Raw genomic sequence first — 13,201 nt, 5'->3', positions numbered from 1 at the left:
CTTTACCTATGTAGACAGTTAAAACTACAAGTGAATAGAGTAGAAGAGATGGATTAGTGATTAAGGATGCTGGCTGTTCTAACTAAGGAACTAAGTTCAGTTCTCAGCACCTATGTTGGGCAAGTCATGACTGCCTGAAATTCCAGTTATAGGGGATCCAACTCCCACTTCTGGCCTCTTGGGGCACCTGTATACACTTACATACTTCTTACATATGGATACTTGTGTATTTATTACACATAAATAAAAATAATTTTTAATTAAAAAACAAGAACACAGATGCATTATTAAATAAATATTAATTTACATGCCAAAAATAAATTTGTGACATATTCTTATTAAAAACAATTATTTATCATGGGAAATATTTATATTTGTGCACTGTGTAAATAGTAATTGGGGCTCATTGGTTAAGAGCAATTGATGCAAAAACTATTCTCCAACAATAAAAGAACTTCTAAGGTAATCCCTGATTTCAAACTGTATTACAGAGCAATAGTGATAAAAACTGTATGGTATTGGTACAGAGACAGGCGGGTAGATCAATGGAATAGAATTGAAAACCCAGAAATGAGCCCACACACCTTTGGTCACTTGATCTTTGACAAAGGAGCTAAAACCATCCAGTGGAAAAAAGTCAGCATTTTCAACAAATGGTGCTGGTTTAATTGTAGGTCAGCACGTAGAAGAATGCAAATTGATCCATTCTAATCTCATTGTACAAAACTCAAGTTTAAGTGGATCAAGGATCTCCACATAAAACCAGATACACTCAAGCTAATAGAAGAAAAAAGTGGGGAAGAGCCTCTAACACGGGGCCCAGGGGAAAGTTTCCTGAACAGAACACCAATGCCTTATGCTCTAAGATCAAGAATTAACAAATGGGACCTCATAAAACTGCAGTTTCTGTAAGGCAAAAGACACTGTCAATAGGACAAAATGGCAACAAACAGATTCGGAAAATCTCTTTACCAATCCCACATCTGATAGAGGGCTAATATCTAATATATACAAAGAACTCAAGAACTTAGATTCCAGCGAACCAAATAATCATATTTTAAAAATGGGCTTCAGAACTAAACAAAGAATTCTCAACCGAGGAATATCGAAAGCTGCGAAACACCTAAAGAAATGTTCGACACCCTTAGTCATCAGGGAAATGCAAATCAAAACAACCCTGAAATTCCATCTCACACCAGGCAGAATGGCTAAGATAAAAAACTCAGGTGACAACAGATGCTGGTGAGGATGTGGAGAAAGGCAAACACTCCTCCATTGTTGGTGGGATTGCAGACTGGTACAACCATTCTGGAAATCAGTTTGGAGATGTCTCAGAAAATTGGACATAGTACTAACTATAGTATAACTAGTATACTATATATATAGTATACTATAGTATAACTGAGGATATAGCCAAACCACTCCTGGACATATACCCAAAAGATGCTCTAATATATAATAAGGCCACATGCTCTATTATGTTATAGCAGCCTTATTTATAATAACCAGAAGCTGCAAGGAATCAAGATGTCCTTCAACAGAGGAATGGATACAGAAAATGTGGTACATCTACACAATGGAGTACTATTCGGCTATTAAAAACAATGATTTCATGAAATTTTTAGGTAAATGGATAAAACTAAAAACAAATCATCCTGAGTGAGGTAACCAAATCACAGAAGAACACACATGGTATGCATTCACTGATAAGTGGATATTAGCCCAAAAGCTTGAAATGGCCAAGATACAATTTACATACCAACTGAAGCTCAAGAAGAAGAAATACAAAAGTGTGGATACTTCAGTACTTCTTAGGAGAGGGAACAAAATAGTCACAGGAGGAAATACAGAGACAAAGCAGAGACTGAAGGAAAGGCCATCCATAGACTGCGACTATGCAGTCCACATGCAGTCACCAAACCCAGTCACTATTAGAGATGCTAAGAGGTAGGTGCATGCTGGCAGGAACCTGATATAGCTCTCACCTGAGAGACTCTGCCAGAACCTGACAAATACATAGGGGGATGCTCACAGCCAACCATTTGACTGACAATGGGGTCCTCAATGGAGGACTTAGAAAAAGGACTGAAGTAGCCAAAGAGGTTTGCAACTCCATAAGAAGAACAATATCAACCAACCACACCCCTTAGAGCTCCTAGGGACTAAACCACCAACCAGAAAGTACACATGGACAGACCCATGGCTCCAGTCGCATATGTAGCAGAGGATGGCCTTGTTGGACGTCCATGGGAGGAGAGCCCCTTGGTTCTGTAATGGCTCGATGCCCCAGTGTTGGGGAATGCAAGGGCAGTGGGACAGGACTGGGTGACTGTGAGGGTGAGGGTGCACCCTCATGGAGGCAGGAGGTAGGGGATGGGGTAAAAGGGTTCTGGAGGGGAAATGAGGAAAGAGGATAATGTTTTAAATGTAAATAAAAACAATCCAATAAAAGATAAGAAAAAAAAGAGTAACTGATGACCTTAGACAGAGAAGACGAGTTTAGTTGTTTGCACCTGTGTTGGGCAGCTCATAGCACCTTGTAACATTTACTTTAGGGAATCCAGTATCCTCTTGTGGCTTACATGGGCACCCCCACACATATAAACCTATAGGCCCATAAACATATACATACTCATACACATATGCATACATATACATGCACATATACATATATATCACTAAATAAATCATTTAAAAATTAGTATCTAAACCCTCCATACTGATTAATGCTTTGAAAAATAAAATTACTTAGAGAGCAGGTAGACAACCTCATTCTTAAGTGAAGATTAGGATTTCACCATGATGAGTGACCCAAAGCGTGTTCTTTATTTCAGCATATCAAAAATTCTCGTCATCCAACACATTTAACTACCAAACCAGAGTGATTTTCCATGTAATATCTCCAAAACTTGAAAGAAACTATAATGTATTCATTTTCCGCTTAAAGATGCCTATTCTTTATTTCCCAGGTGTAATGGGAGAATACGAGCCAAAAATTGAGGTCCATTTTCCCACCACGGTCACAGCTGCTAAGGGAACGACTGTGAAGATGGAATGCTTTGCACTTGGCAAGTAAGTACTTATTAGTCTATAACTAGACACGATCGTTTATTCAAACAGGACTCAGCTGTTTAGATCACTTACTTTGCTAGGCTTCACGTTTCTAGAAGCCCTGAGGCAACTACAGTGCTTTTAGAATAAGGGAGGCTAGGCATTTCCAAGTAGCCAGGCCCCTTGAGCTGCTAAGTCATTTTTATACACCATGGTGCTTGGGAATGTGCTGTTTTAACATAAAGGAAGCTTGTGTTCATGCAGGAGAGCTTTGCATCGCTCTAGCTCTGATACTGAAACTCCTAGTCCTCATGGTTCCTTCAACAGTGACATAAAGAGAAGGAGAGGAAAAGGACAAAGTACCATCTCTACTCATGTGCAGGATGTGGCCTAGGATGTAGAGGACTCAAGTGCAATTCTAGAACTGCAAAGAAAACCAAACATTTAAAGGTGCTAGGAGGAATGCCTCCATTACTGCGGTGCTTGCCATGTAAAAGGAAGAAGCAGGGTGTGGTCATCAGAATCCATGCAATAAAATCAGGCATATTGCGTGCTCTTTTAATGGAGTGTCCTGGAGACAGACAGGGTGGTCCCTCAGGTTGCCGTACCCATCTGCCTGGACTACTTGGCAAACTGCAGGACAAAGAGAGGCAGTCTTGTTAAAAAGCAGATAGTGTTTGAGAAGCCAGCTGAGTTTGTCTTCTGATCCCTACATGCACACACATGAATACATACTCAGATACAAACACAAACACACATATGTGTGCATACCCTGAGACTTCTGCCGTAAGAGTACTTACAGGGATCCAACTGAGTATTTCACTGTCCCTGAAAGAGCAGTGCGAGAACAAAGCTGTTAATGTGTACAATGTACAAAGTTCTCCAAATGAAAGCTGACTGAGAACACATCCCCAGGCTGGCTGGTCTGAGTGGAGCTGTTTCTGGATGTTTAAATTGTGTGATGGGTGTTGCTTGTTAATGACGCTATAGTGTGGGTCTTGGCATGTGTCGCAGGAGTTCTGATGATGTTTGATTATAGTGTTAGGGCTTGTTTCAAACACGGTGTTGTTATTTTTAGAATGAGAAGACTTCAGGGTCCTTTCAAGATCCATAATTATAATTTGTATAAATGCATCTCTATCGGCGTTACTAATCATTTAACTTCAGTGGTGCTAAACTAACACCCACAGTATTATATGGAGATAAAACATGTTTCAAAAATGTGTGGATTTCTGAAGAACAGTAGGACCAGCCCATAGAGGGAGAAAATATTAGTAAATATTAGAAATTCAGCTAGAGGTTTGTGGAGAAAATCAGCAGTGGCATGTGTTGTAATTTTAAGACAGATTGTGTTAACATGTCTATGCACTTCTACTCACATTTGAGATCAGGGTAGATAGAAGACAAAATGAAAGTCTATGGAGCCCGATGGTTAAGAAAATTATTCCACAAATAGACATATAATTTAAGGAATAAAAATGCATGTGTTGGGGTGTATTTGGTCAAGATCCCAAGGAACTCTTCCAAAACCAAAGACTTAGCTAAGTGCATGAGGCACCTTTAAACTCTGACGCTCCTGCCGTTTGCCTTGGAGCAGTCGAATTCAAGCTCTTAATCTTGATAAATGGAGAAATAATTTATTCCAAAGGGATTTCAAACACTTTCATACATCCTGTAGTTAAATAATTCTTAAATGCTAAAAATTGTGCTAACGCCAAAACCAGAAAGGCGTCATATTGTAAAACAGATTAGGAAACTAAATTTATAGAGAAAAACCAACGTGGAGTCTCTCCCAAGGCAGGTTATTTAGTAAGTTAGACGTGTGTGATGGGGATGCTTAGAATATGCTGAGCGAATTGGTGCTTAGAGTGTATCCTTCTGGGTGGCACCCAACGGCTCAAGTCATTTATATTGTCAAATCTTTATTTCCTCCAGCATCCCAACGATTTTCTTGTTTCCACTCACCAAAATAAATAACTTTAAAATGAGGTTTAAAAAGAGACATGCTTCCTCAGTGAAGAAGCATTCACCCTCTAGGCACACACACACACACACACACACACGCTTGAAATTCTTTCTATGAATTATGGTGATTGTAGGGAAAGCATTATAAAAAAATTTGTCACTACGTAACAGTCACCTGTCGCCACATGAAAAGAAAATGACTGAACGGAACATTTTAACCTGTTTATGTCCCTCACTGGCATCACAAGAAGCAGGTGCCACTCCCAAATTGAACATTATGGCTTCAATCGACTGTCTGAGCCGTTCCTCACCGCTCACACGAACGGCTGACCACGGTCCTGATGCTCAGAGCTCTTGTGGGCCTCTCTTCTAACTATCAATTACACAGTGTCAGTCAGGACCTAACACACCAGCAAAATCTGCCTCTCGCTGTAAGTGCACAGTGTGCTTTAACCAGGTGTCCTAGTGAACTGTCCTTGTTCGGACTCCAGAATGGTGCTCTCACACCTCCATTTTGTCTCATGGTCTTATGGCCTTTGGATTTCTTTTCTAGACCAGAAACATTCACAGTTAACTTCCACATCAGCGGCCATTCAGTGCTCCCTTAAAGAGACAATGTTGGACTATTGCGTATAACTTAGATTTCTGTGTTCAAAAATTATATGCATTTTTCTTACAGTATCCCTAATGGAACTTTGAATTATTTATACTGGTACTTAACTCTAAGGCTTGATCAGTCAGGAACCTAGAGGAAAACAGGTCATAACTCAAATAGTTAAAAGAACTCAGGAGTGATCAAGTTGAAGATGGGTAAACGTTACAAGTGGAGGCAAAAGGACAGCGAAGGGGCTTCCATGGATGAGCAGCAGTGAGAACCCATTATCACCTGAAATAGAAGAGACAGCTCATGACACAGGAAGCAGAAAGAGCTGGATATGGGAACGAATCACAGACTAAGCAAAACAGAGACAGTCACTCTGGCCAGTACAAGAATACAGAGGATGGAAACCCCAGGGAACTGGCATATAGATTTCTATTTCTGATCATTTCTTATCTCCTCTGAGGCCAACTAGAAATTCCCTGGTAAGTTAGCTTGCAAGGCAGAGGATATAGTCACCAGAGAAACATTAGTCAAAAGACAATGGCTGGCAGGGAAAACAGAAGTCAGTTCAATGTCCATGTCGAGAACAAAAGCCTCATGAGGGCAGTTTGGAACTCTATTCCTCATTTGGTCATCATTGGTGCCTCCTTTAGAGTGCACCAGATGGGCAGTACTCAGGACATGACTACTAGTGGAATTTATTACCTATAACACACTTAGGTCAACTACTTTTTAATAAATCTGGACTTTACATAATACTCTACAAAGAACTTGTGTATATGCTGTGCTCCCATCCATGGCTCTCTGAGCATCGATGTTTGTACAAATGTAGAATAGTTCTCTGGTCTTCACCATTTTTCACCTATTCTTATTTCCCTTTGTTTATTTTCACACTGTTTTGGATTCACTGCTTCTCCATGTCTTTTTGATTAGATAAGAGCGTTTATCCTGAGACGCAGTCTGATAACAAGTATGTGAGTGTTCCATATCACCATTGTTAAGTTCAGGCTCAGTGCTACACAGCAGGTCTTTCTGCTCATTATATGTTTCAACACTGACTTTTCATCCCAAGGTGAACTGTGTTCATGCTTAGTCCTATGTGAGAATATAGGGTTCAACTATGAGAAACATTTATTATGTATAAAGGCTGAAAGGAAAATGTGTGGGGGAAGGGAGACAGGGAATGAGGGGGAGATGAAGGCGGAGTTGGGGTGGGCAGATTTGTTGCAGTGATGCATTGTGAGTTATAGAACAGAAGATCATAAATATAAACTACTATTATTAACTGTTTTCAGCATTTCTAGATGATATTGAGGCAGTCCATATTTTCATCAGAAATCATTATTTTCATCCTGTGTGAAACTGAATCAAACACCTTCTACATGTAGTTTGTGCCTCAAAGAAAGTTGTTAGGACATTAGTAAAATCCAAGCGCTATTTAATCTTATAAACACAAGTAGAATAAGAGCTTGAAAGGACTAAGGAGCTAAATGCAGATCTGAAGACATATAGCTACTTCACTCAATTTCATGATGTGTACAATCCAGTTCCCATGGGGATAGCATTGTCTTTATCTGCTCATGTGATTGTGACATCACACCTTCTTGCTCCAGCAGCAGTCATGATGTGCATGTCGGTTACATCCCTTGACCAAGCTAACTCCATCATGGTCAGCTTTCATTGCAAGGAACTTTATTTCCCATTGGATAAAACTGAGGCTAACCAATAGCATATTTTATTCATTTGAACTTCCCCTGAGTCATGAAAGGACAATATGAACACCCGATGGGCTAAACTCCAAACTGTGTGGTTGTTAAAGAACCTACCTTAAGCCTGTAAGCATTCATCCCCTTGCTCACAGACTGTGGTTTCTTCTCTGCAAGCATCCTCACATGTTAGTAGTCTGTTTTTCAAGAAATTCTGTTTTTATAAAATATATGATTAATGAGTTTTAGCACACAAATAATTTTAAAATATGTGTTTATAATTTTCTGTGCTCTTAAAGAAAGTTAGAAGAAGAAACATGTATATAGAATATCAAACTACCATCTTTAATATCACCAAAGTTTACTGATTTAATTTGAAGTTAAGAAAAGTTTAGATTCCTACCTAACTGAAAGTTTTTTTCTTCTCAAGGAAATGTCAATTAAATCTAAACTTGGCAAAAAAAATCCACCTGGTTTCTCTCCATGCTTCTGTGGCAGGGCAGACTAGCTCAGTCCTAGAAATTGCCTTTAAAATGGAACTACACAATATCAAGCACGGAACTTATAAAGTGGCTGTGACAGACTATTTCGTGATGGTCAATTCCACAAAAGGTATTTCTGAGAAAAATGGGCAGTGGTGCAGTCTGACCCATGGGGAACTGGAGCTGTGTAATGGCTGGGGAAATACAGCAAGGTGTAAAAAACTGAAAGGGATTAATTACTCTGGAAAGAAAAGGCAGTTTTAGGCATATGGAAAGCTATTATCAAGAGATTGCTCACAAGCTGTTCTCCAGTCTCAACAAGGTAGAGAGGGAGGGAAACTCCAGCTCCAGAGCATTAAATGGAAAGGATCAGATTGGGCGGAATGTAGAAACTCGTGACAAAATGAGTTGTTATGGAGAAAATGGCCTCTGGGGAGACGTAGTTGAAGGCCTTCCCCTCTAAGAATTTAATAACATCCATTTGTCTCCTAATGATTTAGTTGTAATGTTCACTAAAAGGAGAAATGGTCAGGCCTGAGTTGAAAAATGAAAACTTTAAACAGTCCATTTAAAGTCCTGCTTTAAACAGTCCTGGCTACTTACCTCCCGGCCATTTGGACAAGGCATTAAAATGGTGGTTCTCAACCTTCCTAATGCTGCAACCCTTTAATAGAGACCCCCCCACCCCATGTTGTAAAATTATTTTTGTCTCTATTTTGTAACTGTAATTTTGCTACTGTTATGAATCATAAAATACAAATCTAATATGCAACCCCAGCAATGGGGTTTTTCAGTTTCCAGATGGGTTGTAACCCACAGGTTGAGAACCACGGCATTAAAGGATTAACAACATACAGTCAAGCAGAATGGTTTAGCTAACTCTGTACAAATATGTTCTTAGAAAAAAATCAGCTGTTCTATGGCTTGTACAGAAATAAACTAAAGAGGAACTTGCTTTTCTTGCTCAGCCTTTAGCCTAGAGTTAGGGACAAAGGAGTCTCTCCGGCATGACCTATGCCTACTCTTAAACACTGGACACAGAAATCTTGAAAGGCAGTGGCAGACACAGGGACAGAAGACGGCCTGTGGGCCACAATTAATAATTCCTTTCAGAGGCTCTTTCCAACATTGTTAGAAATGTAAAAGTTGTTGATATTTTCAATTGTGAGTGTCCACGTTTACTCAAGTCCATAGCTAACTACACAGAGTGGTAATTTGAATTTTAGGATATGGGGAATTAGTAAGTGTATTAATATTAATTAAGTGTATCTCATCTAGGTGTAGAAGTACATGCCTGTAACCCCAGAACTCAGGACTATACAGCACTGAGATCACAATCCAAAGAAAATCTAGGGTCAGAGAGACTGCATTTCATATATAGTGATATAAAATGGATATCCTGTTAGGTACCTGAGGAATGGCTCCGGTAAGACTTGCAGACATTTGTCTTACATGATTATAAAACTCTTTGCTGATGTGGACAGGATGTCTTGCTGAGAAGATAGTCACAGCTATCTCAAACCTAGCAGCAGCCTAGGAGAACCCAGGAGGACCAGAGTCACCACCCTCAAGCCTACCAGCACCTACAGTGACCCATAAGGGACAAACAAAGTTAGTGCCCTCAAGGCTACCGGCAACCTACAGGGGCCCAAGGGGAACAAACAGAATCAGCTCATCTCTCTGCCTGTACACAGCGAGTGTGCACACTTAGATCCCCACTTTATACAAGACAAGTGGAAAGACATGAGAACTTAAACAGTGACATCATTTCCATTTCCCATTCTCAAAGCTGCCCTTAATCAACACTCTTCTTCCTGTGCCTGTTCATACCTGAAACCCTGTAGCACTGTCTCCTCAGTCTGAAATATCCTACCATCGCCGTTTCCACTCTGACATCAAAGCGAAAATCAAATGTCACTTCCTCATTACATCCTCCACGCTTTTCTTTACAGCCAGTCTCTCACCTTCAGAACTTATATATGACCACATCTATGTCACCATCTCGCCAGTCCCACTGGGACAGCTGTCTGTGTCTGTCTTCTTAAAGTGCTGGCTTTTTGAAAGCCTGGAGTTGTTGTTCTTGGTAACGCATACTAAATCTGCTGACTGTATTAAATTCAATGGTGAGAAATCAGGCTGATCTTTCAAAGCAGAACCGTAGAATTCTTCTGATTTGGTCAAATAAATGCCTTTAGATGCAGGTCACATGTCCTGGCCCTGGAAAACTCCACGCACAATTTACATTAGTGCAGCTTCCAGGCAGCTTTTATTTCACCAGGTGACCTTCTGTAGCCCACAGAAAGATGGCTGGATATGTCAACTAGCCACCAACAAAGCAGTAAAATGTGGTCAGTAGTGCTTAGCTGCCCCCATGAAGAAGGGCAAACTTGAGGTTGCTCTGTAATAAAAATGCCATACGCCTCAAAGAAGTACAGTTTATCTCCCAGGGCAAACCTGCAAGCCAACAGCCTCAGGTAATAGCGGGATAGGGAAAGCTTTTTTTTTCTTTAGCTTTATATGTTCCTTATCTTCCTCAGGCAGCCATTAACACACAATCAGATCAGCAGTGCTCAGACAGCCTTGAAGCACTTAGTGTGATAATTACTGAGAAGGACATTTCTACACACTTCTGAGACCTGGGGTAGGAAAATACATTTAATTTCCTGCCACTTTTAGTTCCTGCTTATCTCTCCACGAGGGCTTACAATCATACTTTTTACAGTCCAGTGCACTGTTACATGTCCATTAGGAAACCAGGACTAGGAGCATCTTCCTTCCTTCCTTCCTTCCTTCCTTCCTTCCTTCCTTCCTTCCTTCCTTCCTTCCTTCCTCCTTCCTTTCTTTTCTTCCTTCTTTCCTTTTCTTTTTTTGTATGTTTGTGGCAAATAAAACAGGACTTCTTATTAATTAATAAAGTTAGATTTTACTGTAATTTATATTTTATTTTCCTTGGTCTTCAGTCAAATCATCTCACATGACTGCACTCCCATCCATCTGTGCCGTGAGGATGACAAGTGCCCCTGAGGCATCCCTCAGTCTGTGACTGCCAAGGGAATTTCCTCTTTAGTTACAGGCTGATGATTTAGTAATGCTGTTTGTTTAGAAATGCCAGTTACCAACAACAGTTGGAGTTTAAAATGAATTTGACTGATGTGGTATTGGCTATTCAGACTATACTGAAATTACCTAATCACTAGACTGACCTAAAACTCAGGGCAAGGAGTCAATTATTGGGTCTAGGAGTCAATAAATGCTTGAATCTCCCTGGGAAACAGTACATATGATTCCAAATTTACTCTTTGAAGTGCAGCTTGCTTTAGCATTGCAGACACCAGGGATGTGCCTCCATTTCAAGGGGTATTCGAGTGTGATGGTGTTTAACCAACATCAGCAAAGGCAGAGTCTGTAGTCTGACATCAGTCTGTAGATGGGAGATAGAGACTGTAGAGAATGGCTAGACCATGACATTTAAGGCCAGTCTATGTGTGAAGCTCCTTCACTAGATGCTCCTACTGTTTCTGGCCTTCTCCGGAATGGCTTCCTTGAAGGAAATGCTTTGCTCATTTGCGCTTACATGTGTTATGCTTTTCTGGGGAAACAGAGTCAGCTTGTCATTCACACTCACAGTTGTCTGACTCCGTATTCAAAACTTTCCGAGGCCTGTCCCAGAACCCACTGTCCTGACAGTGGCACTGAGTACATGTGAAAGTCAAGCAGACAGAAATCAGCAAAGACAAACCCCGCTCTCCCACTTCTAAACCTGCTGATTCTTCCATGTTCTGCAGGCTCCTGCAACCAGGGCGAGCATTTCTCATTTTGTCCTAGTGAAGGGCTTTCTGGACATAATTAAAAATCCAGTGATGGACAATTAGAAATATTAGGATAGACAGGACATTTCAGGTGGTTGTTATATTGTAGGCAGCATGTCCCCAAGGGACTGTGACTTTTACTCAGATAGCTTTGTGGCTTTGTGCTCAGCCTCCCTGGCGTTTCCGTCATATTACTTCTTTCTGGATTGTGGATTATGAGGTCAGAAATGTTTAAATACTGGCATTCTTAAAGTGCTATAAAATATTATATTCACAAAAAGCTCATCTTTATCTTATCTTATTCTACATTGCAGAATAATTTCTAGGTACATAACTGGGGCACCTAAAGTCACCGTTATTGGATCAATGAAAGATGTTTCAAACACAACAATGTCAGAGTTCTGTAGGTGAACTGCCTAGACCTAGGAATTTGTCACATCCTCAAGGTCTCAGTACAAGTCAGAAATGTTTCCTGTGACCCAGTGTCTCTATTTTCAGTTCCTACACTCCTACATTTCTGTGTTTTATGTCATTTCCTTCACAGATAATTTCTACATTCTACTAAATATCTATTTTTTCTAATGACAGGTTAACATTGTGTTGATATTGTTAAGGTTTGATTTATCTAGTGCTGAGACTGCTAAGATCTCTTCATTTGAGATACCGGTCTTGGTGATATATTTTGACAGCATTTAATTTTTTAATCTATCATAGTCCACAGACTCAAACACGTGTTTTGAGTCTATGTGAGTCACTGTGCCATGAACCCAGCTTACTTGTTAGCATGCCTGCCATTGCCACAGAGGTATTAGTCAAGCTATGACAGCCACAGCAGGTAGTCACTAAAGACTGTCAACTTGAAATTTTAAAATGTTTACATCAAGTTTTTAGAATGGCTTGACATGAAGTTGGCGATTCAGATATTCAGTATTAGTAAATCGCACACATTTGTGTGAAAGTTAATTAGGAAACTAGAGCCACAAAACAAGGTATCCCAATTCTCAAACCAGGGTTCTCGTCTCAGCTTCCCCATGTTGAAATCGTATAATATTAGACTTCCCATTTCACAGGGGCGCTGACTCCAAAATCCTCTAAAGTCCTATCAGAAAGAAAAATGTATTCTGCCATGATTATTTCTTCTAAATATGACTGTTGGAGTGATTTGAATTCTATTACTTTAAGATTTCAAGAACTAAGACTCTGAATACGTAGTGATAAAAATCAACTTACCTTTTTTGTCCTTCGCAGTGCTTCTTTTCAACCCGAATAACTGACCTACCACAGTAAGCCAGCAGCACTGCCCTCTGCTAAACCTTCAAATTTATTTCCTCCAGTTCGTTTTACATCTCAGAAACACAGGTGCAGGACTGATGAATTGTTAGCTATTTCACCTCTGTTGCACATAAAAATGCAAGTGTACTTTTTAAAATGATTCTACTGACATTGCCTTGATGTTGGGGACTTTCCAGTTGTTTTCTAAAGATTCTGTGATGTGTATATAGTTTATCCTCTTTGTTGGTGGATGACTACTCTCTGAGTCTCACTTCTGGTTTAATACCATTTCCATATCAGTGAGCCTGACGCTTA

General features: G+C 40.0%; 1 protein-coding gene across 1 annotated transcript in view; it reads left to right on the top strand.

Annotated features, from left to right (window-relative positions):
- The window catches only part of Cntn5 (contactin 5), a 1,166,275-nt gene that overhangs the window by 855,924 nt on the left and 297,150 nt on the right, over positions 1 to 13,201 (top strand). Inside the window, exon 9 of the mRNA XM_032911019.1 lies at positions 2,970 to 3,072. Coding sequence (XP_032766910.1) covers positions 2,970 to 3,072 — 103 coding nt within the window. The remainder of the gene's footprint in view (positions 1 to 2,969; positions 3,073 to 13,201) is intronic.

Source organism: Rattus rattus, chromosome 8 (assembly GCF_011064425.1).
Source record: "Rattus rattus isolate New Zealand chromosome 8, Rrattus_CSIRO_v1, whole genome shotgun sequence".
Classification (NCBI taxonomy): Eukaryota; Metazoa; Chordata; class Mammalia; order Rodentia; family Muridae; genus Rattus; species Rattus rattus.
Note: the sequence above shows the minus strand (reverse complement) of the source record. Positions and strands in the feature narration are given on the sequence as shown.